This window comes from Lontra canadensis, unplaced genomic scaffold (assembly GCF_010015895.1).
Source record: "Lontra canadensis isolate GAN:19392208 unplaced genomic scaffold, GSC_riverotter_1.0 scaffold27, whole genome shotgun sequence".
In the NCBI taxonomy this organism is placed as follows: domain Eukaryota; kingdom Metazoa; phylum Chordata; class Mammalia; order Carnivora; family Mustelidae; genus Lontra; species Lontra canadensis.
This window is the reverse complement of record NW_022631021.1, coordinates 6,347,440-6,374,933: the sequence shown is the minus strand read 5'-3', so window position 1 is coordinate 6,374,933 and position 27,494 is coordinate 6,347,440. Positions and strand designations below refer to the sequence as shown.

At 38.7% G+C, this 27,494-nt stretch overlaps 1 protein-coding gene across 1 annotated transcript in view; it reads right to left on the bottom strand.

Annotated features, from left to right (window-relative positions):
- COL9A1 (collagen type IX alpha 1 chain) overlaps positions 1–27,494 on the bottom strand; it is an 89,452-nt gene that overhangs the window by 8,374 nt on the left and 53,584 nt on the right. Inside the window, exons 27-38 of the mRNA XM_032864551.1 lie at positions 26,892–26,936; positions 25,770–25,823; positions 25,610–25,663; positions 17,375–17,428; positions 16,697–16,768; positions 16,071–16,106; positions 15,350–15,394; positions 13,956–13,988; positions 10,700–10,846; positions 10,408–10,462; positions 7,512–7,700; positions 658–735 (exon numbers count right to left, since the gene is read on the bottom strand). Of these exons, the coding sequence (XP_032720442.1) occupies positions 658–735; positions 7,512–7,700; positions 10,408–10,462; positions 10,700–10,846; positions 13,956–13,988; positions 15,350–15,394; positions 16,071–16,106; positions 16,697–16,768; positions 17,375–17,428; positions 25,610–25,663; positions 25,770–25,823; positions 26,892–26,936 (862 nt within the window). The remainder of the gene's footprint in view (positions 1–657; positions 736–7,511; positions 7,701–10,407; positions 10,463–10,699; positions 10,847–13,955; positions 13,989–15,349; positions 15,395–16,070; positions 16,107–16,696; positions 16,769–17,374; positions 17,429–25,609; positions 25,664–25,769; positions 25,824–26,891; positions 26,937–27,494) is intronic.

Genomic DNA, 27,494 nt, shown 5'->3' with positions numbered 1-27,494 from the left:
TCAGCAGAAAGCCTGCTTCCCCCCCTCTCTCTGCCTGCCTCTCTGCCTACTTATGATCTCTCTCTGTCAAATAAATAAATTCTTTTAAAAAAGAAAACATTTTAAACAATTAAAAATAAACAGGAGGGTGCCTGGGTGGCTCAGTGGGTTAAGCCGCTGCCTTCGGCTCAGGTCATGATCTCAGGGTCATGGGATCGAGTCCCGCATCGGACTCTCTGCTCAGCGGGGAGCCTGTTTCCCTCTCTCTGCCTGCCTCTCTGCCTACTTGTGATCTCTCTCTCTGTCAAATAAATAAAATCTTAAAAAAAAAATAAACAGGAAACTACCAATGAGGCTAACAATGGCTAGGACCTCATTCATTCAAAATTTTCTAACAAGTGCACTGTGGCTGGACCTTGACATGATTTTTTAAAGTCATCTATTTAAGAATTAATATTTTAAGCCCTGACACTTGTTTTCTCACAAGGAACAGAGGCATGATTGACAATTCTTTTAACTCTTCATTAAAGTTGGTCTTGAAAAATCTGTGCCAGCCGTTACTGAGAATCACATGACAGGTATAAGTAATTAAAGGGCCAGTCTTTATAATGGTATCCAATTCAGACTGCACACTCGCTACCAATTTCTCAACCCAGTGCTGCCATATAACACACTTACCTGGGAGACCTGTTGCTCCGGGCAAGCCCTTCGGACCTCTTCCTGGAGGGCCACGTTCCCCCCTTTCTCCCAAGTCACCTGCATTTCATTAGAGAAATGTTATTTTTCTGTATGCTTATAAAAAGAAAGTTCCATATTTTTAAACTTTCAGCAGACGCAGCGTTGAGAAAGCAAAATCTCATGAAGTTGCCACAAATGAGGTTATAGTAAATACATAGCCAGGCAAAACATAAGTCAATTATATGAAGAGATCTAAGGGGAAAAATCAAATAATCATATTCATTAAAGGATAAACAAAACTAAAATATCTAATGATCAACATTCAATAAACCAAGAATCAAATGCTGCCTCCTTAACATGATAAAATGTATCTACCTCAACCGGAGAGTTAGGGTAACGCCTATTGGGAAACATGAGAAGCAGTTCCACTACACACACAGCATCACAGAGATGCCCACATTATCATCAGTATTTGTCATTTAGTTTGAGAGTCTAAAACATCCCTCTTTTTAAGTGGTATCAGTGTGTATCCTAAATCCTTGAAAATCAACTCAAAATCTACCACAAGCAATGAGAGTAATTCAGTAAAGGAGCAAGATACAAAATTAATATATGAAAACCAGTTGTTTTCATATATACAAACAACCACCAGAACTAAGATGTAGTGAAAAAATATCCCATTTATAATAACAATTAAATTAATAACAAGGAAGAAGTTTAATCAGAAATATGCAAATCCAACATTAAAAAATTAACATTTCTGAAGGATACAAAAGGACTTGACAACTGCTCGTAGGTGGAATGACATCATCACAAAAAGGTGTTGAGATCTCCCTAAGATGAAGTTTCATCATGTTCCCAATAAAAATTTTTTTAACCAAAAAAGGGAATTCTGAAGTTTGTACAGAAAAATGCATAAGCCACAATAGCCACAAAAACTCAAAAAAGAAAAGCTATATAAGGGAATTAATCCTACCACATATTAAACCAATTAACATGGTGTGGTACTGGTACATGAATAGATAAACCACTGAAACAGCCTAAAAACAGGTTTGGATACATAAAGGATTTTGTTTTGTAATAAACATGCCATCTTAAAGTGGGAAGCAGTCAAACAAGTCAATAAATGGTGTTTGAAAAAGTGGGAAGCCAGCTGGAAAAAAAAATAAAGTTGAATCTGTTCCTCACAACATAATCCGGGATACATTACAAGTGGATTGAACATTTAAATCACACATTTAAATGTATAAGAACCAGAAGAAAACAAGGGAGAATTATTTTATAACTTCAGATTTGAGTTGGCCTTTCTGTTATGATTCAAAATACAAAGAGTTCCTAAAATCTACACAAAAAGGTCAACAACAATAAAAGAATATATAAGCAAAAAAGCCACTAAAAGGAAACAAAAATAAGTCTGGAATATATGAAAGATTCCTTGACTTCACTCTCACATCAAAATAAATGGAAATTAAAAATAACACAAAAGCTACTTTGAATTATAAGATCGGCAAAAATTCCAGAGTTGAATCAAACATATGCTAGCAAGTATGTGGAAAAACACATCGTTACATATTGCTAATAAGACTACAAACTCAGACAGTCTCTTGGAGAGTAATTTAACAATATCTATCAAAATTACAAATGGTAGTACCATTTTACCTGGCAATTCCACTTCTGGGCATTTATCGTAGAAACATAAAGATTATGTTGATATTTACACAAAGATGAAATTGTGTGGTCCATAGCAGCCTTGCGGTAATGGCAGAAGATGGGAAACTAAATGTCCACGAGAGGGTTAAATGCGTTATGCTACTTCCGCAAAATGGCATACTATGCAGCTATGAAGAAGAACCAGGAAGCTCTTTAAAATGATCTCAAAACATATTGTTCAATGAAAAAATTTAAGGTCCAGATCACTACTAAAGGGCAATACGACTTGTTTCTAAAAGGCTATAGGGAGTGTATATAACCGTATATTGTACATCATCACTGGTAAAGATATGTAGGAAACTAATAAAAGGGATTATCTCATGGGAAGGATAAAGGAATCTAGGCAGATGGGAGACCAGAGTGGGAGAAAAACTCTTCAGTAAATATCTTTTCATATATTTTAAATTCTCAAACATTGTAAATTTAGTATTGCTGAAAATAAATTAATGAATTTTCAAAATTTAAAATGTGCTATCACAAGTGCCCACGTTTCACTTGTGATTCATTATTTACAGGCATTGTGCTTTGGATTACAACCAACCATGTTTATTTGCAAGACAGTTGATTTTCAGCCACAGAACCAAGTTTAATTATCCTGGCCCCTGCAGAGAACCCAGAAACTTGGCCTCATTAACAAAGCGCCCTAATACCTAGTCAACTGCTCCTAAATGACGTTTATGGCTCCTAGTAGAAGGCATTATTTTACTGTCCCATTGGCATAGTATTATATTATCCCACTACTCTTGTAGAAGATGCAGTGCATTTTGCAAGATTCTATACAAGGTCATTTTTTCCAAACATTTGTATCAGCCCAACTTGATTCAATATTGAGTCAAGTTTGTTAGAATTTTAAAAAACAAAAGCATGCATGTCAAAACAGTAAAAAACAAAAACAAACAAACAAAAAAAAACAACTCTAATTATGAAGTGAATGTTTAAATAGTCACCATACTTTGATTTTAGCTGTGAATGTCCTTGTATGAATATTTTTTACCGTGAATCAAATATATTTTAAAAACAATTTTAAAATTATATAAACACTATGTAAGGATACAGAGCTCAAGTTGAACTCATTCACATAAGCTGTTTTTTTACACTCATGAATATGGCCTTACTATATTAGGAAGATAACGATAATTAGCATTTTAAAAATGAAGAACTTGAGTGCTCTTGTTAACTTAGCAATTTAAATGTCATATCACTGTAATTCTGGAGGCTAGCAACGAGAAGAGAACCAATAAATGTGCCACATTTTCCGAAGATAGGGGAAGATTATAAATTAAAATGTAACTTTCACGCAAACCGTCAAAGTTAAATACTTTGTAGCACGAAGCCACATCCCCTTTAAAATGTCGCTTGCAAGGAAGAAGACTACGGTCTTAGTCGTGATCCCGCCTTGTGGTTGTCATCAATTGTAGACACACAATTTTTAGAGGGGCTCCAGGACAGAGGCACAGGGCAAGCTGCTGGTTCTTCACAGCCCAGGGAGCTACGGCCTGGCTCTGTGATCCCCAGGGTCAATCCGCTCCTTCAAACCCTGATCATGGCTTCTTTTGACATTTCTGAAAACTAGCTCAGGGAACTAAAGGTGCACCTTTATTAGCTAGCCTACTGTGCGGAAAAACAGAGGGAGCTTGTCAAATGAGCTTTAGATAGGTAAAAAGGGAAATGTGCTGTGTAAGTAGCAAAACAGCTCCGTCTGAACAGAGTGGCTAAAACGAAAGAAATTCTCATTGCTCTATGGTTGCTCTTTCATTTATTTGAAAGCTATAACTGACACTCCAACCCCATGCAAGCTAATACCAAAAAAAGAGTTAGTCACGGTAATGACGTGTATATTTTCTCAAGCCGTCATTTACGTGGTGACACATCTGTTTGACTCACACAAAAATATCTAAAAACAGATATATAGCCTTACTCAAAGGAACTTAAAATTAATCCAAACCATGAACATTTAAAAATAGTATTTATGACACAATTTATGACCCAGAAGACCAATACTAAACAAAGTGAATATAAAGCCAATTAGATATCTCTCATGTTTCTGCTTGAGTAGACATATAAAATGTACCCGTGGCATGGGTCTTGGCCCTCTTTGTATAATATTGCACAGAACGTGTCCATGAAAAACAAAAAAGTTATAAATATGATTTAAGATTTGAGTATGATTTCTGGCACATATTTCTACTAGCTCCTACTGAAAATGTTTCACTGTGTTTTTCAGACTAATTGCTTAGGAAAAAATGATTTTATTAAAGACATAGTTTGAACTACTCAAAGCTTTAGTAAAATTTATTTGTTCATTATCTGTGTAGTAATTTCCTTGAAAAAAGACTCTCAAAGTAATATGTTGACCAAGGCTCAGACTATCCCTTTATTAGGCATGGGAAAAAGACAGCAGGGGACACTGAAATACATCTCTTCTCTAATTGGCTGAATAGTTAAGTTTCCAAATGCTGGACTATTTGTTCTCTGGGAAAAATTGACCTGTAACCTTTGGCTAGTGGGACATTATATGTTTTCAATTAAATATTACTGTTATAATGTATGTGGTAGGACAAGAAAGGTCAAGTCTGGTTACCTAGAATTCTACATTTCCAAATTTGCAACAGCATTGATTGATAAAATCCAAAGACAGTACTCCTTCCTTCCCACACCCCAAAGTTCAAGAAGTAAAACAGAAAAGATCCTGCTTTAAAGGAACCCCAGTGATTATAAAGGGATGGAGGAAGGTGGGGAAAAAAGTCCTTCAGAAAAAAGAAAGACTATATCTCTTCGATATTATAGACTATGTCGTAAATACTAAAAAAAATTAGGGGGAAGTCTCTTAGACGATCAAACAATGCTTGGTGAATAAACTCTGTGCCAGGGGGCATTCTCCAGTTTCCAAATATAGGAATATATTTTTCTTCCCTTCAAAATAAAGTCCATCTGTTAGAGCCAAGTGAGCCCAACACAGCCACAATTCAGTGCTTCTAGGAGCTTCCCAGGACACTTCCTGAACATTTCACCTTTGTTTCCTGTGGTTTCCAACCCTGGTTGTATATTAAAATCCCATGGGGGTGTTTTTAAATCCTGCTGCTCAGACCTATTAAGCCAGAATCTGGGAATGGGATCCAGCCGTAAATAGTTTTTAAAACTCCCCAGATGATTCCACGGTGCACCCCAGGCTGAGAAACACAGCCTTAGGCAGACGCTACTAGCATAGCAAGTAGACATAGACATTCTTATTTCTTAGAAAATAAAATGGAACTTCAGGTGAGTTCTCTTACTAACTCAAAGTTAAGCTTTACCCCACATATGAAGACTTCCTTTCAGCCAAAGAAAACAGGGCTGGGATTCCTGTAGCCCCTACAAGGCGTTTCCTTTTGGCAGGAAGATGGGTGACTGCCCTACACCAGTGCCTTCAGCATCAGATTCACCGGGAGACTTGTTAGAACGCAGACTGCTGGGCCTCGCCTGCAGCGTCTCGGATCAGGGGTACCGGGGTGGGCTGGAGAATCTCTATTCCAGATGGGGTCCCTGGCCGTGCTGACGCTCCAGGGGGCACACTCTCAGAACCACTGCTCACAAGGGAACTGAGGAGAAAGGCTGAGGAGTCACCTTAGGCTCTGGTGCCACAGAAACAACTAAGTCAACAATCCACTCAAGGCAGCAGAGTTTCTTGGAAACCAAACAGAGTGAATGGGGACTAACCACAGAGAGAGTCCCACTCCTGAGTTCCTGAACCAGGAGCTAAAAGCAGGACAAAGATGAGCGGCGATGTGCTTCTTTCAAAGAAAATACTCAGTTCTCTTTAAGAGCTCTGAGCTCTCTCCACATTTGATTTTGTCCAGCCTCTGAAAGCTCGGAAATCCTGCCAGCCTTGCAAGAGGCTCCAATGAGGGGTCATTTTTTCACATATGGCAATGCACATGCCCCCCCCCCCGCCCAAAAAACCCAAACATAATTAACAAAATTGTTCCAGCTGAGAGTGTAGTTAGCCAAACACATCAGCAATTCATTTACAGATCCAAAAAGGCAGCTTGCTTGCCCTCTGACCCTTCACACCATAATATTTATCCCTAATTGGTGCACCACCATTTAAAAAAAAAAACCCTCTCCTGTTTCTGATGCCACATCTTTCCGAAGCTCCCTAGAGAACTGTCAGTCACTTGCCAAGATAGAGAAATTCCTCATTTTGTTCCACGCTCTCTATCAGGGATCCGGGCCACAGGCCCGCCCCACATTGACACACTTACTCACCTCGACTAGTAAACAGCACCTGAGGCAACCAGTCCTTCTGCGGGGCCTGCTGCATACCTGACACACCCACAATACCATTTTGGTTTTTTGTGGGTTTTTTTTTTTTTTTTGGCAAAACACTGATTTTAAGGGCTTAACTTGCTTTCGATAAAAGGGGAAGAAATAAACTGCCTCACATTCCTTCACATGTTAAAGAAGGAAAAATTAAAAAAAAAAAAAAGAAGGAAAAAAGTTCGATTGTACTTCTGAGCTGAAAAAAAATCCATGAAAACTAAACATCTGATGTCACTCTTTAAAAGAAAAGGGGGTTTCACTTCATGATGTAATTTATGTCTTCTGACCTGCTAACAGATGTTGTTAATTTAAGTTACAGTTACAAACATTCTAAGGCTGGTTGCCATTTTAGAAGACCTCTACAGTGATTTTTGAGTCTCAAAAAAAAAAAAAAAAAAGGCTGACTTATCGTTTACAAGATCCCGTAAAGTTTATTTTGAACTATGATTGAGGTAGAGGGTAACTGAAAAGGATCAGTACTAAAAATCAAGGGACCTTAATTCTAGGTTTTGGTCTCCTGTTGACATACAGCAAGGTCAAGAGGATGTCTTATAATAGTTTTCTGATCGTGTTGATCCCACTGTAGAAGAGAACGATACAATGGACATTGGGGAGGGTATGTGCTATGGTGAGTCCTGTGAAGTGTGTAAACCTGGCCATTCAGACCTGTATCCCTGGGGCTAATAATACATTATATGTTTATTAAAAAAATTTAAAAATTATATAAAAAAAAGAACGATACATCTCCTTGTCTCACAGGGTATCTAGAGCTTGGAAGGACATGTGGATATATCTGAGGAAGGACAGTGTTTGTTCTTTTGTTCTACCCGGGCAAAATGGCTTACCTTTAGGCCCCCTCAAACCAAGAGCACCAGGAGGGCCTTTAATGCCTGGAAGGCCACGAAGTCCCATCTGGCCTGGGAAACCATTCTCTCCAGGCGGCCCTGGGGGACCAGGGGGTCCAGGCCGCCCAGGGAGGCCAGAGACTCCTGAGTCCGGTCGCTTGAGACTAGCAGCCATCTCAGCAAGATGCTCTGAAAGATAATAAACCGGCCCAGAGAAGTCAGAAACATGAAAATGATTCAAATGAATAAAAGGGGGGGGTGGTATTTCAAGTGTCTTTTTTTCTTAAATGTGTCACCAGAGCTTCAAAATTGGTGGTGGGAAGTGAATAAAGTTGGATCTTTTTTTTTTTTTTTTCATGGACTTTCTGCCAAGAAACTTCCCTGGTGCTGTTTTATTCAGCTCTTTTTGGATATATTTGGTCCTGCTGTTCTGAGACAGGGGCAGGGAGATTTGAAAAAAAATACACGGCAAGGCTTTCAGGTGAGCAGTGTTCTAAAAGGATGAGTCTGTCACCTGAGTTCTGGCTGGTTCTCTGAAAACCCAGGATGGGCAGAAAATGAGTTTCTTAACAGAGAAGAAGTGGATGTCACAAAGCTTTTTAAAAGCCAAGGACATTGTCCAGAATTAGTTTTGAGAGAGCATTTGAGACCCAGCCCCACATTTTCAGTCTGAAGATATTAAGTGACCTAAAATATCCTGAGCATTCATGACTTCTTCTAAATTCCCCTCTCAAAAGTTTTTTCATGTTTGGAGTAGACAACAGACATTAAAAATAGCCCGCTTCTTGGGAATGTTCACAGTCTGTCTTAAAAATTAATAACTGTGTGGGCTTTTTCAGGAACCATTAAAGAGATTAAGAATCATCCGCTGAAACCATGAAGAGGAAGAAAACTTGCCTATGAAAACACTCTAAGGGAAATATGCCGATGTAATATTTTTTAAAGGTGTGAAGGAAATTATGAATTGGAAACAAATTTCTAAAGAACATTTTAAAAGTGCTTAAATGTGAGCATTCTGGTTTGCCTTATGTAAGTAAGAGTATAAAATTATAATTTTCTAGGGATATAACGTTTAAAATTGAAATATCCTTTCAAGATTAAATGTATTCCATGAAGAGACTTACATTGCTTTTCTTTTTTTTTATTTTATTTTTATTTTTCAGCGTAAGAGTATTCATTATTTTTGCACCACACCCAGTGCTCCAGGCAATATGTGCCCTCTCCAATACCCACCACCTGGATCCCCCAACCTCCCACCCCCCACCCCTTCAAAACCCTCAGATTGTTTTTCAGAGTCCATAGTCTCTCATGGTTCACCTCCCCTTCCAATTTCCCTCAACTCCCTTCTCCTCTCCATCTCCCCTTGTCCTCCATTCTATTTGTTATGCTCCACAAATAAGTGAAACCATATGATAATTGACTTTCTCTGCTTGACTTATTTCACTCAGCATAATCTCTTCCAGTCCCGTCCATGTTGCTACAAAAGTTGGGTATTCATCCTTTCTGATGGAGGCATAATACTCCATAATGTATATGGACCACATCTTCCTTATCCATTCATCCGTTGAAGGGCATCTTGGTTCTTTCCACAGTTTGGCGACCGTGGCCATTGCTGCTATAAACATTGGGGTACAGATGGCCCTTCTTTTCACTACATCTGTATCTTTGGGGTAAATACCCAGTAGTGCAATTGCAGGGTCATAGGGAAGCTCTATTTTTAATTTCTTGAGGAATCTCCACCCTGTTCTCCAAAGTGGCTGCACCAACTTGCATTCCCACCAACAGTGTAAGAGCATTCCCCTTTCTCCACATCCTCTCCAACACATGTTGTTTCCTGTCTTGCTAATTTTGGCCATTCTAAGTGGTGTAAGATGGTATCTCAATGTGGTTTTAATTTGAATCTCCCTGATGGCTAGTGATGATGTACATTGCTTTTCAAATATAAAAGTGACAATTTCATTCTGGAAAACTCTACAAGTCTACTAGACAAATGACACTATTTCATGAGCTTGCAAAAGAAGAGTATTTATCATGACTGAATTGGTTCCAACAAGAATAGGGTAATTATTTGTTAGAAGGGCCCAATGTTACAGGATCTCCCCAGTTCCTGCCTCCCCAATTTCTTCCTTTTCTATGTGATTTTAAAACTAGACCAATTCTAAAGCAGCTATGACAAATGGCAATTGCTATAGGTATAGATGAATTTAGTAAAGGTTAACAAATATAAAAATATATCACCATTTCGGTAAAATACAGTTATTGATTTTCTGTACATGATACATGAGTGGAGATAATGTCCCAATGCTTCTTACGGGCATGAAGACTGTCAGTTACTTCACACGGAAGCTACAGAGAGAGGCAGGGTCAGTGCCAGGAACACACTAAGTGGTAGGATGTTAAGGAGGTAAGATACCTGAGAATCTGTGTTCCAAAATGTGTGTGGGGGGGAGCTTGTCTGTATTTGTGTGTGTGTTTTCTTGTAAATTAACCTCCTTAGCAAAAAACAAAAACAAGAACAAAAATAGGCTAACCAAAGGGTGCCTGGGTGGCTGAGTTAGGTTCAGTGTCTGACTCTTGGTTTTGACTCAGGTCATGATCTCAGGGTCATGAGATCAAGCCCTGTGTTGGGCTTCATGTTAAGTGGGGAATCTGCTTAAGACTTTCTCTTCCTTTCCCCCTGCCCCTTCCCCCGCTTGCTTGTGTGCTCACTCTCTTACTCTCTGTCTCTCTCAAATAAATAAATCTCAAAAAAAAAAAAGGGCTAACCTAGAAAGATAAAATTTTTCTTTGAGATTATAAGCTATTTGTGGCAATACATTAACTAAAACAATTAATATTATTTAAAATCTCCCACCTTTAAAGCACATGAAAAGTCAAGACATTATGATTTATTTACCTTGCATGACTCTCATGCAAACCTGCTTAATGTGCTGATCTGTCGGTGCTCTACCCTGAGACAGAAAAAAAAAAAAAAAAAAAAAAGACAGTTTATACACAGAACCATAAAGAAGACATCGTTAAATGGTAACCTGACAGACTCAGCAAGTGGCCAGGTGGCTGGATTTACAAATGAACTTGCCCACACTGCTAAGGAGCTGATGTCTGGGCTAGCCTGGCTGCCCGCCCCGCTTCTGGTCCTGTGAGATGGAGTGTCCAAAGGGAAACCATGGAGACTGCCCACCACTCACTGGGGGGCCCTGGATGCCAGGCAGGCCGGTGGCACCCTGCTCTCCCTGCATGCCTCGTGGTCCAGGTGGTCCTCTTGGTCCTTCTACTCCAGGAAGCCCCCGACTTCCTTCAGGCCCCCTCAAGCCAGGCTCCCCAGGGTTACCCACCTAGAACAAAATGGCACATTATAAAACAGAGCTATCCACAAGTAATGTGTCTGCTTAATATTAATACAAGACTTACATGAAATTTGGAGTTTGCTTACATTCTATCTCCCCAGAGGTGTTTGTTCAGAGGTTACAAATTCTCAAGGTAAAGACACAGAATGCCACAGTATCTGAGAATTCCAGTTCAAGTAAAGTTTTTCAAAATCTTTTTCTTTGGTGTAGCAGTTATTTCAAAATGTTAATTGAAATAATGCATTTTAAAACTACATTCTCTATATTTTAAGCTACTCCCTAAGAACAAGTTAGTTTTTAGTAAGATTTGTTAAGTTTTTCTGGCCACAAAAAGGCCACTGAGTTCATACAAGACATGTTACTTTGTATATCACCAATACAGAAAGCATAAAATAAAGTTATTTCCAAGGACATAAGTTATTTAGTTTTATAACACTCTAGAGAATCTGAAGAAGCAGATGTATCCAGGAATTATAAAATACATTAATTAAAAACATTTAAAATGCCACCTTTAAAATGCTGCACTTAAAAGGAATATATTGAAAATACTGGAACAAAAAAGAGTGAGTCCATAATTTATCTGACTCTTGAGGAAGTTAAAAATCTAAATATTAAAGAAGTGAAAAAATAAACCAACTGTTTCCTTTGAACAAAAGCGTATACTAGTTAGATTTTTTTTTTCTGATAGCAGACCACTAAAAGCATTTTTGAAAGTCCCCATCTACAATAACTGTTTTAAAACGAGACTAAATTAATTCACTTTCTGCTAAACTGCCTCTGGTAGAATTTATGACATAGTAGTTACAATGTGCCCTTGTTTATAGAACAAAAATGAGAAGATAAAAGGACAGGAGCATTAAAGAGCACTAGGGCTCAAGGTAAAGTTCATAAAGCAACTTAATCCTGCTCCTTGTTCATTTGCAACATTTATCTAGGAAGAGCTAACTCTTCCAAATGGTCAGATGTTTAACCTGAAGGGAAGAAGGTGATGACGCCGGGCTCTCACTAGACGCGTCTGAATAAAGCTTCACAAGTAGGCTTTTTCCAATCTTCCTTTATGCAAAAAATTGACACTCATCTGAGTCAACTTGTCAGAATTGCTTCTGTGAAGAAATTATGGCCTCAAAGACTTCCCAAAAAGACAGTGTCAACAGAGAGAGCTGCAGATGTGCTTTGGAGGCTTTGGACCTGTCAGATAGCTGCAGTATAAAACTATCACAGCTTCTAAAACAAGCCTGAGGAGAAGCCAAAATGAATTTAGAAGTGCGCTCAAGAATTGGCAGAGGAACAAAGGAGGCCAGATCAGAATCTATCATCTTGTTGACGATGTCTGAAATACCGACAGGACATTTTCCATGAAGACATCAAGGGCCAACATGGCCAGTATACCTCAAGGGCCTCGGGTCTTTGGAAAGAATACCTCAGTTGAGTGCTATACTGAAGTAGAAACTGGTAGTAGGGGACAGTTCACCTACTTATCAGGTTTGTCTCTGCTGAGATCACTGAGCAAAGTGAAAGTGTGTCTCCCTGACTCTGGGACAACACATTTCAGCTGCCTCAGCAGTAGGTGGGTGGTGTCAGAGAAGAGAGGGGTAGGAAGGGAGGTGACAAATCAAGCGTTAATTCCAAATTTAAATGAAATTAACTCCTTTTGACCACTGCATTGTTCATTCACTTTTTCCTCTTATAACAAATTCTTAACATTGAACATTATCGATTATTTCTAGGCAGTGAGGTAGGATTTCTATTACCAAATCTGATCGAGGTTTACTCTTCCCAATTGTTTCTCAATCCTAAACCATTCCTGTCAAAGATTCTCGGGTGTAAAGATGTTACTTCAAGCTTGAGACGGTCAGTGGTGTTTAGAGGCAGTGTGTAAACAGGTGAGTTAATACACCATAATGGTTTCCATCTCAGGGATATGTAAAGAGCCCAGGGCTGGCACTACACCCAAGTCCGGGGCGGGAGTCCTCCGGGGGAGAGTTGAGCTGAGGATCGGGCTACATGCCTAGGTAGGAGGTAGCTATTCTAAGGAAAGAGGAAGAGTGTTCCAGGCTAGGAGAACAGCACAAGGCATTAAAGAGCATGCCAAGTAAAAACAACCGCAAACCGATAAAGTTCCAGATGGGCAGAGAGGGGTTGGCAAGGCAGAGACCACTTCATGAAAGACTGTGTATTTTGCTGAGGTCTGATTTGATTCTATCAAATGTTATTCCTGAAGGGTTTATGCAGAGGAGGGATAAATGGTGGGCTTTATATTTTTCTCTAGATTACACTGGCTGCTATGAGGATAATGTGCTGTGTAGGGACAGAGAAGAGTGGAAAAGATTCCAGAAATAGGAAGGACTAAAAGATTAAATGGAAGCTAGTGGTGGTGGCATTTGAGGTTAAGGTCTGAGCTTCATCTTTTCCCTTATACTCTCTTAAATTTCTTACTGTATTAAATGTACATTCCTTTCAAATTAGTGAATCATCCCAGGTTTGCTAGTTCTCTAATTGGTTCTAATACTCAGTTCTAAAATTTTCATTCTAATAATTGGTTCTATTATTGGTTCTATAATTCTGAATAATCTAATCTTGAAGGACATCAGCTTAGCTTCTGTAAGACGATGAATGAGATGATCATTTTCTAGCTTTAACAACTGTCTATTAAATTTTCTTATGCATTATGACTTTATGTTACTTCGCTAAATAGAACACATGGGAGATTAATAAAATTACTGAAATATTTGCAGTGGTATGAGTGACAATGAAATTCATTTATACTCTTGTCACCACAACGGATAAATCAGTTTTTTTTTTAAATGACTCGTTTGTGAAAGAAACTACCATGTATACTCATTGAGCTACTTATGATAAAAACTTCCTTTAGAGTGGATTGTTCAAAAGGCAGATCCATTTACACTGTTATGAGGTGGTCCCCTCCCCCACTTGGGATGAATCCATTACTTAAAGAATAAATTTAGACATTAATCTCCTTGAAGGTAAGTCCTTTAAGAATTGAATTTCATAGTGATTTCATAAAGCAGAGCATTGCAGTTTCTATAGCTTTATTGATATTTTAATTTTTTATACCATTGTTGTTCATGGTACTTACAGATCCCTTTGGCCCAGGTAAGCCTATCTCTCCCTAAATCAATAAAACAAAATTATATTAGAACAATGCATTCACATTTGATAGTTTACTAAAAACATTTAAAAGGTGATTATGCTGCTGAAATCAATAGAAAAACATGAAGAGATGAACTCTGGCACTGCCAAAACACATGAGATTCAAAATTTGGATTCTAGTCCCAGTTCTGTTACTTTGTGAGCTTTGTAACCTCCTAGCCTTTGACTGACATCTGTTAAATAACAGGGCTGAATCGGAGCTCTGCCAGGCTCCAACCAGGTCTAAAATGCTAGGTGTTGAGACTTAAAGTGTATAAGTCAAAAGACATTAAACTAGCCTGCTGTTTTAAAACAGATAGACATTTAAATCTGATGACTTTATTTCTGAAACTCTAACAGTATTGTAAAACTCATCCGCAAAATTCTATCAAACCAAAAATGCCTGGTTTTATACTTAAAAAAGAACACTTGGAAATAAGTCTCCCACCCCTAATTCTATATATGATTTCAGCTTAAGTTCAAGCATATCAGTTCATCTCCACCACAAAACAATGATTTAAAACATCCTTTTAGCCCATAAAATAAAACATTTTAACAGAAAATAAAATTAAAATAATCCTTTTTCAAATTTAATTATAAATATATAAAATTTATAAATTTATAAAATTAATAGAGAGCTTTGCCTAATTCAGATATTACATTTATATTAGCTCTAAATCCTGAAAATCTGAATAAAACAACATTATGAGGTACTTTTTCCTGCACAAAGTGCTCTCTGGAGCTGTTTTATGAGAAATCTGTCAGCACTCCAAAGGACCAGTCAGAAGTTCCCACATTAGATCATGTTAGATTGTGTCAAAAATGAGCCAGCAGATGTAGTACTCCCGGCAGAAAGATAATTTTTTCTCATTCTTGCTGCCTTCCTGGAGATTTAGCAGCAGCATCCTCTGGCGATGGAGGTCACTTCTTTGGAAAGTTTTAGATGACAGAAAATACCCATGGTCAAACTTGTGAACCACAGCTTTCTAGCTATAATAAAATTCATTTTGTTTCCACAATAGGCACTATTCATTGACTTTCCATAGTCCTCTAAGAATCACTTCGAATGTCTAGGTAAAACCAGAGAAGAGTCACCACCTATAAGAGAACACTTTGTTCTCCAAAGGCTTAAGGCCAAGGCTATCGATTTTGGAATGTTTACCCTCTGCTTTACTTGAACTTGGCTACAGTCTTGGGGAGTCATTCATTAGTTTATATAAGAAACACTGTAGCTGCTGAAGAAGCCATGGGGGATAACAGTATCAGAGAAAAGAAAAATTATATTTTTAGTACAGTTAGAAATCAGCAGGGCTCATCATTAACCAGAACAAAATGTCTTACAAGTTCACCCCTTTCTCCTGCTTCACCTTCTTCACCAGACGAACCCTAAAAATTAAAATTAAAAGTCACATTCTTGAACTGTCTTGCCTCAGTTTTAAGCTGTCCACATTGATAAGCATTCCCAAGTGCCCACAGTGCCCCCCAGATCATGCAGAAATATAAAATGCACTCAATGGCTTTTCAGTGTAGCTGTCAGTGGCTAGTGCAATCTGAAAAGAGCCTAGAGAAAAGGTAGCAGGTGAGGCTGAGTTTCTTCTAAAATTAAGGATTAATTATTGTATCTGGCAATTTTATAATGAGGTAATCCTTGAAAAAAGGCTTTCACTGTAGAAAAAGGAACCCAGAAAAAGGACTAACTCTAAGTCATATTCTTAGTTCATTTGTTAAGGTCTTGATACAGAAAAACATAAAATATGATGATATAGCTAATAGAAGGCTCCATCGGTCACAAGTAAGCCAACCTGGTGAATGAGAGCGAGGGACACTCTTTTTAATGTGTGGTCTCGGAGGCAGAGTCATCATCAGCTCCAGCTTATTAAAATAGTAGATAAGGTTATAGACCAAACTGAACTGTAGCTTTCATTCACTATGAAGCACATTGAGAAACACAGTTGGCCTCCAGCCTAGTCCTCACACCCCTAAACCAGCCAGTGCCCCCTGCTGGTGAGGCACCTCCATGCACGTCACTGACCGCATCTCATATTCTTCTGATACGACCTACCTGTACACCCTTTGGACCAGGCTCACCGACTACTCCCTGTAATGAATAAAACATAATACTTTTTCAGTATTTTGACATGTTCAACTTTATAATTTCGAATGAACCAACTTTCCTTCTCACGGTGGTAGATAAGGGCAAGTATGAATAATGCGACCGATGAGGACTTGCTCCTCTCCCACAACCTAACAACAGGGCTCCAAGCTGGGCGTGGAGCCCACTTAAAAAAAAAAAAAAAATCAGGATGACAACCTGGGAACAGCCAGGTAAGGCCTGGAGAAACTGACAGCTGTCCAAAAGCTGGCAACTTGTGATGTTCACTGATCACATCCACAGGAAATTGGATCGGTAGGAATGTAAATTTAAAACTGAACAGGAAGTATGACTGCAACTGGCATTTTTACTTTTTTCAACTTTTATATTTTCCCGCTGATAATTTATTACATTGGTTTTTTGGGTTTTTTGTTTTGTTTTGTTTTGTTTTTTTGCTTCTTAATCTCAACTCTCAGTAATTTAGGATACTTTTCTTGATAGCTGGCTATGATAATTGCTATAAAAATCTCCACTGTGCTGAAAGCAAACTCATCCTTCCAAATAAGAAACTTTGGGGGGGTGGTTAGATATCTTACCCTGTCGCCTTTCATTCCCGGAAGGCCAGGGGGGCCAGGCAAGCCAGGGAGGCCAGGACTTCCAGGAGAACCCTGAAAAATAAACAGTGTCTCCAGATTCACCTTTAACTATGACATTGCAATCACATGAGGCCAACACAACCTTGGGTGTGTGGACTCCCGTCTAAAATAAATGCATGCTGTGGCTGGTTTAACTCTGCTCCTCAAATCTGCCTCTCTCCCACACTCTCTGAAAAAAACAGGCCAGTCCCTCCACCCCCTGGGTCCCACCACGGAGTTCCTGGGTTTGCACCCTTCCCAACAGTGGGCTCCTTCAGTGGGCCTCCCTGCCATGGTGCAGCTTCTCTCACTGTGTAAACAAGCAGGGCTCAAGAAGTAAAAGGCTGCATTTACACCCACTTCTCCTCAATTCCAAGAACAACCAGAGGCACTTCCGGTCTCCTGGTTTCAAAATGTGTGCTGCAAACCACACTGATTTAAATACCCTCAGCGGGTATCCTAGATATGATTTCAAACTTCACATTTACATTTCCATGCATTCACATAACAACAGGAATCAAGTAAAGACGATTAAATCACCTTTTGTACATTGCTTTTCTCTCCTTGCTTTTAAAAAAAAAAATGTATTGTGTTTTGTATAAAGCCAATAAACTTCTGGAGATTGGAATTATTACTTACCCGTTTACCTGGTGGCCCTGGGGGTCCCACCGGTCCTATTTCTCCTCTACTGCCCTGGAGAAACACAAACAGGACCGTCAACTGGCTGGTTTGCCAAAACTCAAATGCTCAATTACTATGTCAGTAAAATAACACTTTATGCAGGTTTTTGTTTAAGCATAAAAGTCATCCAAGTATTCTTCCCATCTTCAACTGAAGGCAGAGACCTTTACATAAAACCCCTAGAGCCCCCGCAGTATTTATCATTCGGTGAATGTGTTAATGCTGTTCTTTGTGATTACAGCCCCTTAGATAAAAACGGCGTCTGCTACATTTATGTGAAATGACAATTAGTAAATTTTCAGCATCTGAATCACAATGTAGCTTATATTATGGTTATCTGTGTACATGCTTTATCATCTCATTAGATTATGTGTTCTTGAGGTATATAAGGTATATCAATTTTGAATTCCACCTAATGCCTAAAACACAGTAAATTTCAGGCCCACAGTACGTTTTAAAGCAGCATCTGGCAAATGATCTTGAACTGCAAAAGAGTGGGGAAAAAAAGAGAAACAGGACAGGGATGTTTGCCTTTAAATTACTAATGCAACTTCAAAAAGACAGACATAATAGAAATTTACAAAGTTTCTGACATACAAAATTCTTTGTTCTACTTATTCTTGTTCAAAACCTGTCTCAAAAGATTAAATAAACTTTGGAAAGTATAATTTATAATGAAAATATACCAAAAGCAACATTCCATTTTGTGAGCCAATTTCAATTCTTTCTTTAAATCTCTAAGCCCTTTGAGAAAAGGAGACACATGAATTCTTCAATTTCTTTCCCCAAGAACCTCATACAGTTTTATACAGTCTGATAAAAGCTTGTTTTATTTCTAACACATATTCAGCTAAACTGAATACAAGGTTATTGGGTAAATAATCACATTTCCTGGACGGTATACATAAAACTGAAAGTAGTCTTCTGAGTTCATTCTGCTTTAAAATAACATGACAACTTCATATCAATTCTTGATATTTATAAATGCTCCTGCTAAGATTATCTGATCTGGCCCTTATGTTATTCTTTTACCTCTAAGTTGAACCAAGTGTCAAGGTCCATTATCTTTCAGAATTTTCAGTTTCTTTGAAGGATTAAGAAATGTTTGCCAAATTACAAGTCTCTAGCTTTGAGCTATACTGAAGTGGCACGTGTATCAAGTGACTTATAGGTGATTTAAATGAAATGCTCTTTAATACTTTTCAAAACATTTCATATAAGCAACCTGTCTAGTGTGTAAGTTTGGATAATACATTGGCCCTTAACTCTTGTGAGCAGCTTAGAAGCCTGAGCAGAGTCCTGTGAGGATGGGCACTGGAAAGATGTTAAGACTAGATGAAAACCAGCTGCTGTGATAGATTCTTCTATCCATCTATTAATATAAAGATTGGGTTCTACCCCATTAATTTAGCCTAGCCACTTGAAAGTTCAAGACAGATTTTCTTCAGTATATCTGCTCTGTTGGCATTTTCAAATAATTTCTGAACTGCATCTTGATGAAGATCCTAAATGTCATTGAGTTAATAAGACTTTAATTCACAGAATAATTAATAGTCATTGGGAAAACTAATTAATGATATCAGAAGAGGAAAGCAATTCTTGACACAACCTCAAATATTCACTTCCAAACAAATGAACCATTATGCCAAAATAAAGATAACTGACATACTTTTTTTCTCTTTCACAAACCAAAGAGCTAAGTTAAAATAAAGGATTGTGTGGGGCACCTGGGTGGCTCAGTTGGTTAAGAGACTGCCTTCGGCTCAGGTCATGATCCTGGAGTCCTGGGATTGAGTCCCACATCAGACTCCCTGCTCGGCAGGGAGTCTGCTTCTCCCGCTGACCTCTCTCCTCTCATGCTCTCTCTCTCTCTCTCTCTCTCTCAAATAAATAAATAAAATCATTAAAAAAAATTTTTTTTAATAAATAAAAATAAAGGATTGTGTGACTTTTCATTTTTTGGTGGGATTATTTTGCCAGTCAAAGACAAAGATGTTCTCTGCTGGTATCTTATTTTCTCTGTCTTTCGTGAGCTCTATTTGTCAATTCGTAAGTATCTTCCAACCCTTGGCAACACGTATGAATGGCTCAGAACCCCAGTGTAGACAGCCTGTTCCGCTGACCTTCTACAACCATGAGAGCCCAGCATGTACAGGACTAGAGGGTCAGTAAAATTATAAGCATTTATTCCACGGTTAGTTAATAGACAGATTGCAAGTGTTCCTCATTTTTTTTTCTCTTCCATTCTTTAAATTCTTGGCCATTTTAAATACAGTTATTTCTACAGGAATCATCTCAAGGTTGAAGAAAGTAATGTTTATTTTCACAACAATAACCAAGCAGTTATGAATAAAGTGTTCGGACAAGATATTCTAATGGCCATTCCTATGATTTCTATGTACTCTAAAAAGACGTAAGTAAGATGAACATGAATGATCAAGATATAAATAGTCATCTCTAAAAACATAGGTTAAACTAAACACATGTTACAGGGAGCAATTAACCATGGCCTTGTAAGCACCGGTGTGCTAAACTCACAAATGGTAAATCTCCTGTGTTTCAACAGCTGTGGTGATAATCATAATCTCAGATGTGGGCAAGGGAGACTTGTAGGGATATGGTTTTTCTGCCCAGTAGCTAATATTTACAAGCCCCATGACAAAAAGAGTTATGATCTGTAACAAAAGAATTGTAAAGAACCAGAAAAAAAAGGCAAAATCCTAACATTAAAAATCTGAGGACCATAATAAAAGACTTCTTTTTTTCCCCTCTTGGATGCTCCGTGCCCCCATATATCTCTCCAGCATATTCAGATACATCTGCCAACGACTCCCTACTTAAGAAGCCAATCAAGGCTTAAAAAAAAAAAAAAATCACCTCTACCAGTGATTCCCAACTCTGGCTGTGCTTCAGAATCCCCCCAAAGAATGTTTTAGGAATATATTTCACAAGACGTCTTCTGCCACTTCCTCTCCCTGTTCTTCCTCCTTCCTGTCTTCCCCCCTCTCCCTTGGATTTTTATTCTGTGATTTTGAGGTCAGACCCAGGAATCTGTTTGGGTTAAGTTGTGTGTGTTTGTCTTCCCCAGCTTTAAATTAGACTTTTGTTAAATGCTCACTACAAAAATTCCAAACACCAAAATTTTAAAATTTCTAAATATGTCTTGTACCATTAAAATTGGGCAAGCTAACTTCAAATAAAAACCATCCTGCAGAGCCTTGACTTGAGCTGTCGAGGCACTGGAGGGGCACTGAGCCCCCTGCCAGGTCTGAAGCCTAGTTCCACCATGTCAGCCAACTCTAGCCCCACAACTTCTCTATACCTCAGTTTCCTCACCTGTAGAGTGGGGATAAAAACAGTACTGATCTCATAGGGTTTTCAAAAGGATTGAATAGATACATAAAGCACTTACAACAGTATGTGTCTCATAGTAAGCACTATGGAAGCATTAGTTATTTTCATTCAAGAACTATAGAAATCAGCCAAAATTAAGTATTTTAATCTTTAATTAGATGTTCTTTGCCTTTCAAATTTCCCAAATTTCTTTAAAAATACAAGTAGCTCTTGGAAAAAAAAAACAAGTCTCTTGTCTTCATTTCTCCAGTTTCTGTCAAGATCTCTGATCACCAAGAAGAATTTCCTTTTTTTTTTTTTTCTTCTTCAAGAGAGGGAGTGGGAAGGGGCAGGAGGAGAGAGAGAAAGAAGCCCAAGCAAACTCCACACCCAGTGTGGAGCCTGATGTGGTGCTCAATCTCACAATCCTGAGATCATGACTTGAGCCGAAATCAACAGTCAGATGCTTAATCAACTGAGCCACCCAGGCGACCCAAGAAGGCACCTTCTTTATAACAAGTACTAAGAACTATTTTGTAAAACTCATTTCAATGAATACAGACAAATAATTCCATCTGGAAGTATTCCTTTTAAAAAGGAACTACTAGACTTTTAAAATATCACAGAAAAAATCTATTTCATTATATGTGTGTTGTCATAAGTATTTTGCAAAAAAAGAAAAAAGAAAAAAAGAAATTTAGATTTTATTCCATTGTGCTGTAGATTATGATGGTGGTTGTATTTGCTTGATTACCCAAAATGCTAACTAGCTGAAGAATGAACATTATTCTTAGTACCATGCTAATTTTAGAAGGGAGAAATTGTAAATCGTCATACTTAGTCTGAATTATATATTTAAGTGCCTCTCTCTGGGAAAAAGGATGCTGATTAACGCAGAAGATCAATTATGATTTCTTTAGATTGTTGCTTTTACAAATCCATCTTCATATTAACATAGGAATATCACATTAGTCCTGCCACAATGATAATTTTTAGGTCAGCCACAAACATACTTCAAAAATCTATTCAATTTTGCAGCATTGTACAGTTTGTATTTTTCTCTGGTGTAGGTTTCGGTATTCCCTCACATACAGAGGGAAATCAAACTCTATAACCATCACAGCTGCTTCACAAATTATTGACAGGGATAATATTCCATGTCCTGGGTGGCACAGGAATGCAGTTCTGATCATCAGCAACACACTGTATGGAGACTTCTGTGCTCAGAGCTGTTGGTGATAGGATGGGAGTGGGACTTCAAGAGAAACTGAGAGCAGCTCTGTACTCAGGAGTGTATCATCTTCAGAAAACTGGAAGTAGATCAGCATGGTACTGATCCCAGTCAGAATCATGAGAGCAGAGCAAACACAGCTCACTCATCAAAAGTCCTGGCAAGTACTGGGAAGCCTGAAAGAGGGAAATGGACCAGGAGTCACAGCGTCCAAGGCCCCCCGCATTCTCCTGCTGTAAACGGGAGTCACCCAGATCCAGGTATAAACCAGTAGAGTGTAAGCGAGAAAGCCAGAAGCAAGATCCAAGTGGTGAAGATACGTGCTCATATGTAATCACTGGAGGTGACCAAAAACCCTCCAATATGTTTTGCTGTGGCACCGGCTAAAGCTGTTAGTTAGAACGATGATTTGAAAGGGGAATACCACTTAATTTCAAAGATGTGCTCCAATTAGCCCTGGCCCATTAGTAGAACACATTAGAAATGGGTTTTCATTCTTTCTACTCAGCTTTTCAACTCGACATTTGCAGGAAAAACTGATAAAACTTGGAAGGAATCATTAAAAATGTGTGAATTTATCTATGAAACTAAATGTAATGATGTAAGATGAAAGAACAAATATATCTTTCAGTAAGTAGATTTGTTGTTAAAACTCTGCTCAGAACCATAATGCTTACAACCTCTCATGCACTTTTCTGTAAAATTTATAGGAGGCGAGAAGTCAGTTATTACCAACATAAGCAGCATAGAAAGATTTACTATACCTCCAATTCAATTCATTTTTAGAAATATTTATTGAGCTCCGCCTTGTGACAGGCCATGAGGGGAGAGATGTAGGGAATGCAAAGGTGGATCAGAGTGTCCCTGCTTCCCTGCAGTTCCCACAGCATGGGGTGAACAGGGCCCCGGGTTACAGGGTTCAGAATAGAGAGAGAGCACTTCTATCTGGGACATAGGGCATAAACAGAGATGGTTTCACTGTCAAATTAACATTTCAGTTACACCTAAAAATGTACATGGGCGGCTGAGTCAGAGAAACGGAGAAGGAAGCCATCTAAGGGCAGAGTATAACAAAAGAAAACAAGCGGGCTGAGAAGTGCAGAGACTAATTGGAAATGCCCATGGAGTCCAGCATGACTTGAACACAGGCTTTGAGCAAGACACAAGGGAGACATAGAACTACCAGATAAACAGTTCATGATTTAGTACTTCCTTTCCTTGCTAGTGGAAATTCATTGAAGATCTTTAAATAAAGAAGTGATGATCAAGTTGTATTCTGAAAAGACCAATATGGCAGGGTGTGCAGACGGGGACCACTGCCATTCCCCAGGCCTTTGACATTGTGTCTGACACTCTTGTCACCATGACTGTGGGAACCCCATTGGAGATCTAGGGTGGAATCCCGGGGAACAAAGAACTATGCCAGCCAACATACCAGGAGTACCTTGTTGGGGACCACTGGTAAGGGAAGGAAAGACAACCTGGAAAGGCAAATCAGGAGACACCTGATAATCCAAGCAGCAGCTAATGATCTGAGCTGGGATGGTGGAGGTGAGCTTAGAAGAGTCGAATACAAGAGACTTTCAAAAGGAGGACGTAGAAGGCCCCCGGGTGGCTCAGTCAAAAAGGCTCAAAAGACTTGCTTTAAGCTCAAGTCATGATCCCAGAGTCCTAGAACCAAGTCCCAAGTCAGGTTCCCTGCTCAGTGGGGAGTTTGCTTCTCCCTCTGCCCTTCACCTTGCTTGTGCGCTTGCTCTCTCACTCTCTCTCTCTCAAATAAAATCTTCTTAAAAGGAGGTGGAAGACAGAACAGGTCCTATTGGAGAGTGGAAATGATGGAAGAAGATCACCAAGGCTTTGAGCCACAGTGATTGGAGCAATGAGAATCTGGATATTTACAGGGACTCAAAAATCAAAACCTGAGTCAGGCTCAAAGCTTGCATAGTCACCACAGATCTGCCTCCCCTCACATGAGAGAACAGAACCCCCACCCCATCTCCTTCTGCAGTTCTTGCCTCTAGGTCTTTATACATCCCTTAGCACTTAACTGATGATGGGCCAAGCTCTCTCTACTGTGTCACTTTTTGTGTTCAGTGCATGGACTTGACATACAGCAGATGCCCCTTCAATTGTATGTTCTCTGCTCTATAAAGTGAATATTACACCTAATAGCCAACATTCTCAAAGTTCCAATGCCGCTCTCCCACACTGTTAAATCTTTCTGGATCAGTCATGTAGCATCTCCATTGTTTATGAATATGTTCTAGCTACAAACTCATTGTTTTGGCAATCAATTTTTTAAAATTATTTTAATTAGAAGTTCACAGGCTTCAAGCAAGACAGAAGAAAAGGATAACTGAGCAGTGAGTGAACGAAGAGCACTGGCTAGTTTCTCTGGCTGCAGAGAAACTTCTGGAAACCACCTGATAGAGCTAAGTTGACAAACACCTGTGAGAAGTGGAAGAGTTCACCTCTTATGTCAAGAGACCTGGAATAATTCACTTTCTTGACACATGAAAATTGTCATTCAATGCTCATGAAATGCTTTAAAAGTAACAATATTTGGAAATGTTTCTCTGTTCTCACTTGGAGTTCTTTTTGTTACCCAGCAGATTTTAAAAATAAGAACTTAAGCTGAAGGCCAGAGAGAATTTTTTAGAGTTGACATTAAGAATATAATATTTAAGAATATAATATTTAATTAATCCATTTCTCTCTAAGGGTTAAAGTGTATCTAGTGAAATAATATGATTTGCTGTGTTGGTGGTAAAACAGACACACAAACTCAGACTACAAGAAGTCTGGCAGTTTCACCAAGGATTAAATAGAGTTACCACATGACCCAGAAATTCCACTTCTCAGTGTTCTACTCAAGAGAAATAAAAACATGTGTCCACACGAAAACCTGTAGAAAAATGTTCCCAGCACCATTATTCATAATGGTCCAAAAGTAGAAGCAACCCAAATGTCCAAGAGCAGATGAGAGAATGAAGGAACACTGGTACGTCCATCCTACTGAACATTAGTCAGCAAGAAGAAAGAAGGTAAGCCTTGAAATATGCTGAAGGAAGCCATTCACTGAAAAAAACCCACTGTATGATTCTATTTATATGAAATTTTCAGACCAGGCAAGTCAAGACAGAAAGTGGACTAGTGGTTGCTGAGGGCTGAGAGGACTTCTGGGAAATGCTGAGTGACTACAAGTGGAAACAGAGGTTCTTTTCTGGGGGGTGATGAAAAGATTTTAAAATTGTGGCAATGGTTGTATAATTCTATAAATATGCCTTAAATATCAATGAATTGTATGCTTTAAATGGTTGACTCATACGGTATATGAAATATATCTCAGTAAAGCTGTTTTGTTTTGAGTTTTTTAATGTGTTTTTTTTTTTTTTTAACCACACTGGAATATTTCCTTCAGTATGAAGTAAGAGCACAAGGGGTCCTCATGCTTTCTAAAAATACTTTAAAAAATTTTAAAAAGCAGATTGTATTCACAAATGACATTCTTATTTCACTGTCTCAAACTTGAGAAGGCATTCATGGATAAATGAATAAATGATTGGAAGGACACCCAGAAAAACCCTGAGAAGACACTTCAGAAGGTTCTACTGGAAAGGAGTACTCACAGGAAGCCCCCTGGGTCCTCGGGGTCCCACCTCTCCTGGAGGCCCCTGTTGGCCCTGTTACGAGGAAGGCAGGAAAAGAAAAAAATTAACACTCCCTGATTCTTTGCAGAGTGATTACAGCAGGTGACAACATAAGAAAAGGTAGCTCATGTCATCTTACCGGTTTGCCTGAATTCCCCAGCTGACCAGTCTTCCCAGGAGCACCTGTGTTACCCTAAAGGTAAAATGCAACATCCAAAGTAATTCAGACAGCAAGTAAGCAAAATCTGCAACCTGTCTTACCCAGACTGGGCATTTCTTACACCTGAATAGCATTAATTTCCCAGTTTCACATTGCGAATTTGGGAGGACATAGAATCTCTTGCTTGGGGGATACATTAAAGTTCTTTAGATCAGGATACTGTTCTGGTGTTCCCAGAAGTATGTTCAAAAATGAAGGTCAAATGGCAATACATGAAGGTCTTTACCCAGACAGGAAGACAAGAAGGTTTTTCTTTCCTCACAATATTAATTATACGTGTCTTTCCTTTACCATTTCTATCTCCAATAAATTTCTTGGAGCTCTTTTCCCTGGCAATGACACTATTAAAATTAAGAAGGATCCTGTGAACATGAGGAACAGAAGGAAGGGCTGTTGAGGGGACCCTGCCAGCAAGCTCCAGAGAAAGCACATGTCTGGGGGTCCAGCCCCACCATCCATCTCTCACGGTCCACTTGGGAGGAAGCATCCCTGCTCAAGATGCTGTGGGCCCCAGGAGTGGAGACTGTAGCCATATAACCTGGTAGTGACTGAATTCTACGTTACTCACATGTCATCCCTTTTACTTAAAGTAAAGCTATATCTTATCCCTTCAATTTTTCCTTTACCTATTGTTTTTAATTTTGCACCATAAGCACTGGTTGATCAGTTTGAGAATAAAATGTCTATTATCTTTTTTAAGCAAAATCACGTTAGTAATTTTCACTGACATAATTTCTATAGCTTAATCGTAATTTCTTTAAGTGGTAAAGAGCAATAACACTGTCTCTGTTTAATACTGGCGAAGGATGACACTTCCAGGAAGGAAGTCTAATCAGCAACATTTTGTCAAAGTATTCTTTCTGCAGCTAGGAAAGAGATTAGCACTCGAGGCCTTAAAAGAGCCTTTTCAAAAATTTTCTCCTTAGAGTCAAATATAAAATAAAAGGCAGGTTGGAAATACTAAAAATGATAAATAAAACATATTAATGAAAAAATAGAGAAATACAGAAAAGTACTAGTTAAAAATTTTTCATCTTTTACCTTTTCACCAGCAACACCCTTTGCACCAGGAATCCCAGGTACACCCTAAAAAAGGGCACACAGAACTTGGGCTGAATCACATCAGCGGAGAATCCGTGAGATGCCTTGCCCCCAGCACACTGCCCAGGGGTTGAGGGAATCATGACAACGCCAAAGTTTTAGTGTGAAAGAGATTCTTCCTAGTTCCCAAATTCTGAACAGTTCTAGAACTACCCACAGTTTAGAAGGAATTACACTTCACTCTATCTGGCTAGTTAAGCCTGAACACCCTTAGGCAAATCCTATCTCTAAACTAAAGTTATTTTTCAAGCATGAATTTCCAAATTATCATCTGTCAAGGGGAGCTTGAATAACAAAACAAAGACCTATTGAAACGTTAACCCTGAAGTAGAAAAGCAGAATGGCAGGAAAATGCTGGCTTGAACTAAAATTTGGTATTACTGGGAGTCCTAATGTTCTGTAACTGATTATTTTTAAAATGTGAGATAATAAATTGAGGCCAGTCCTCAAATTACCAAGTATCTCTTTGTTACCTTGAAACATTTGTCTCCAAGAATACATCTGTATAATCCACATTACCCTCTAGCCACATCAAGGCAGGGA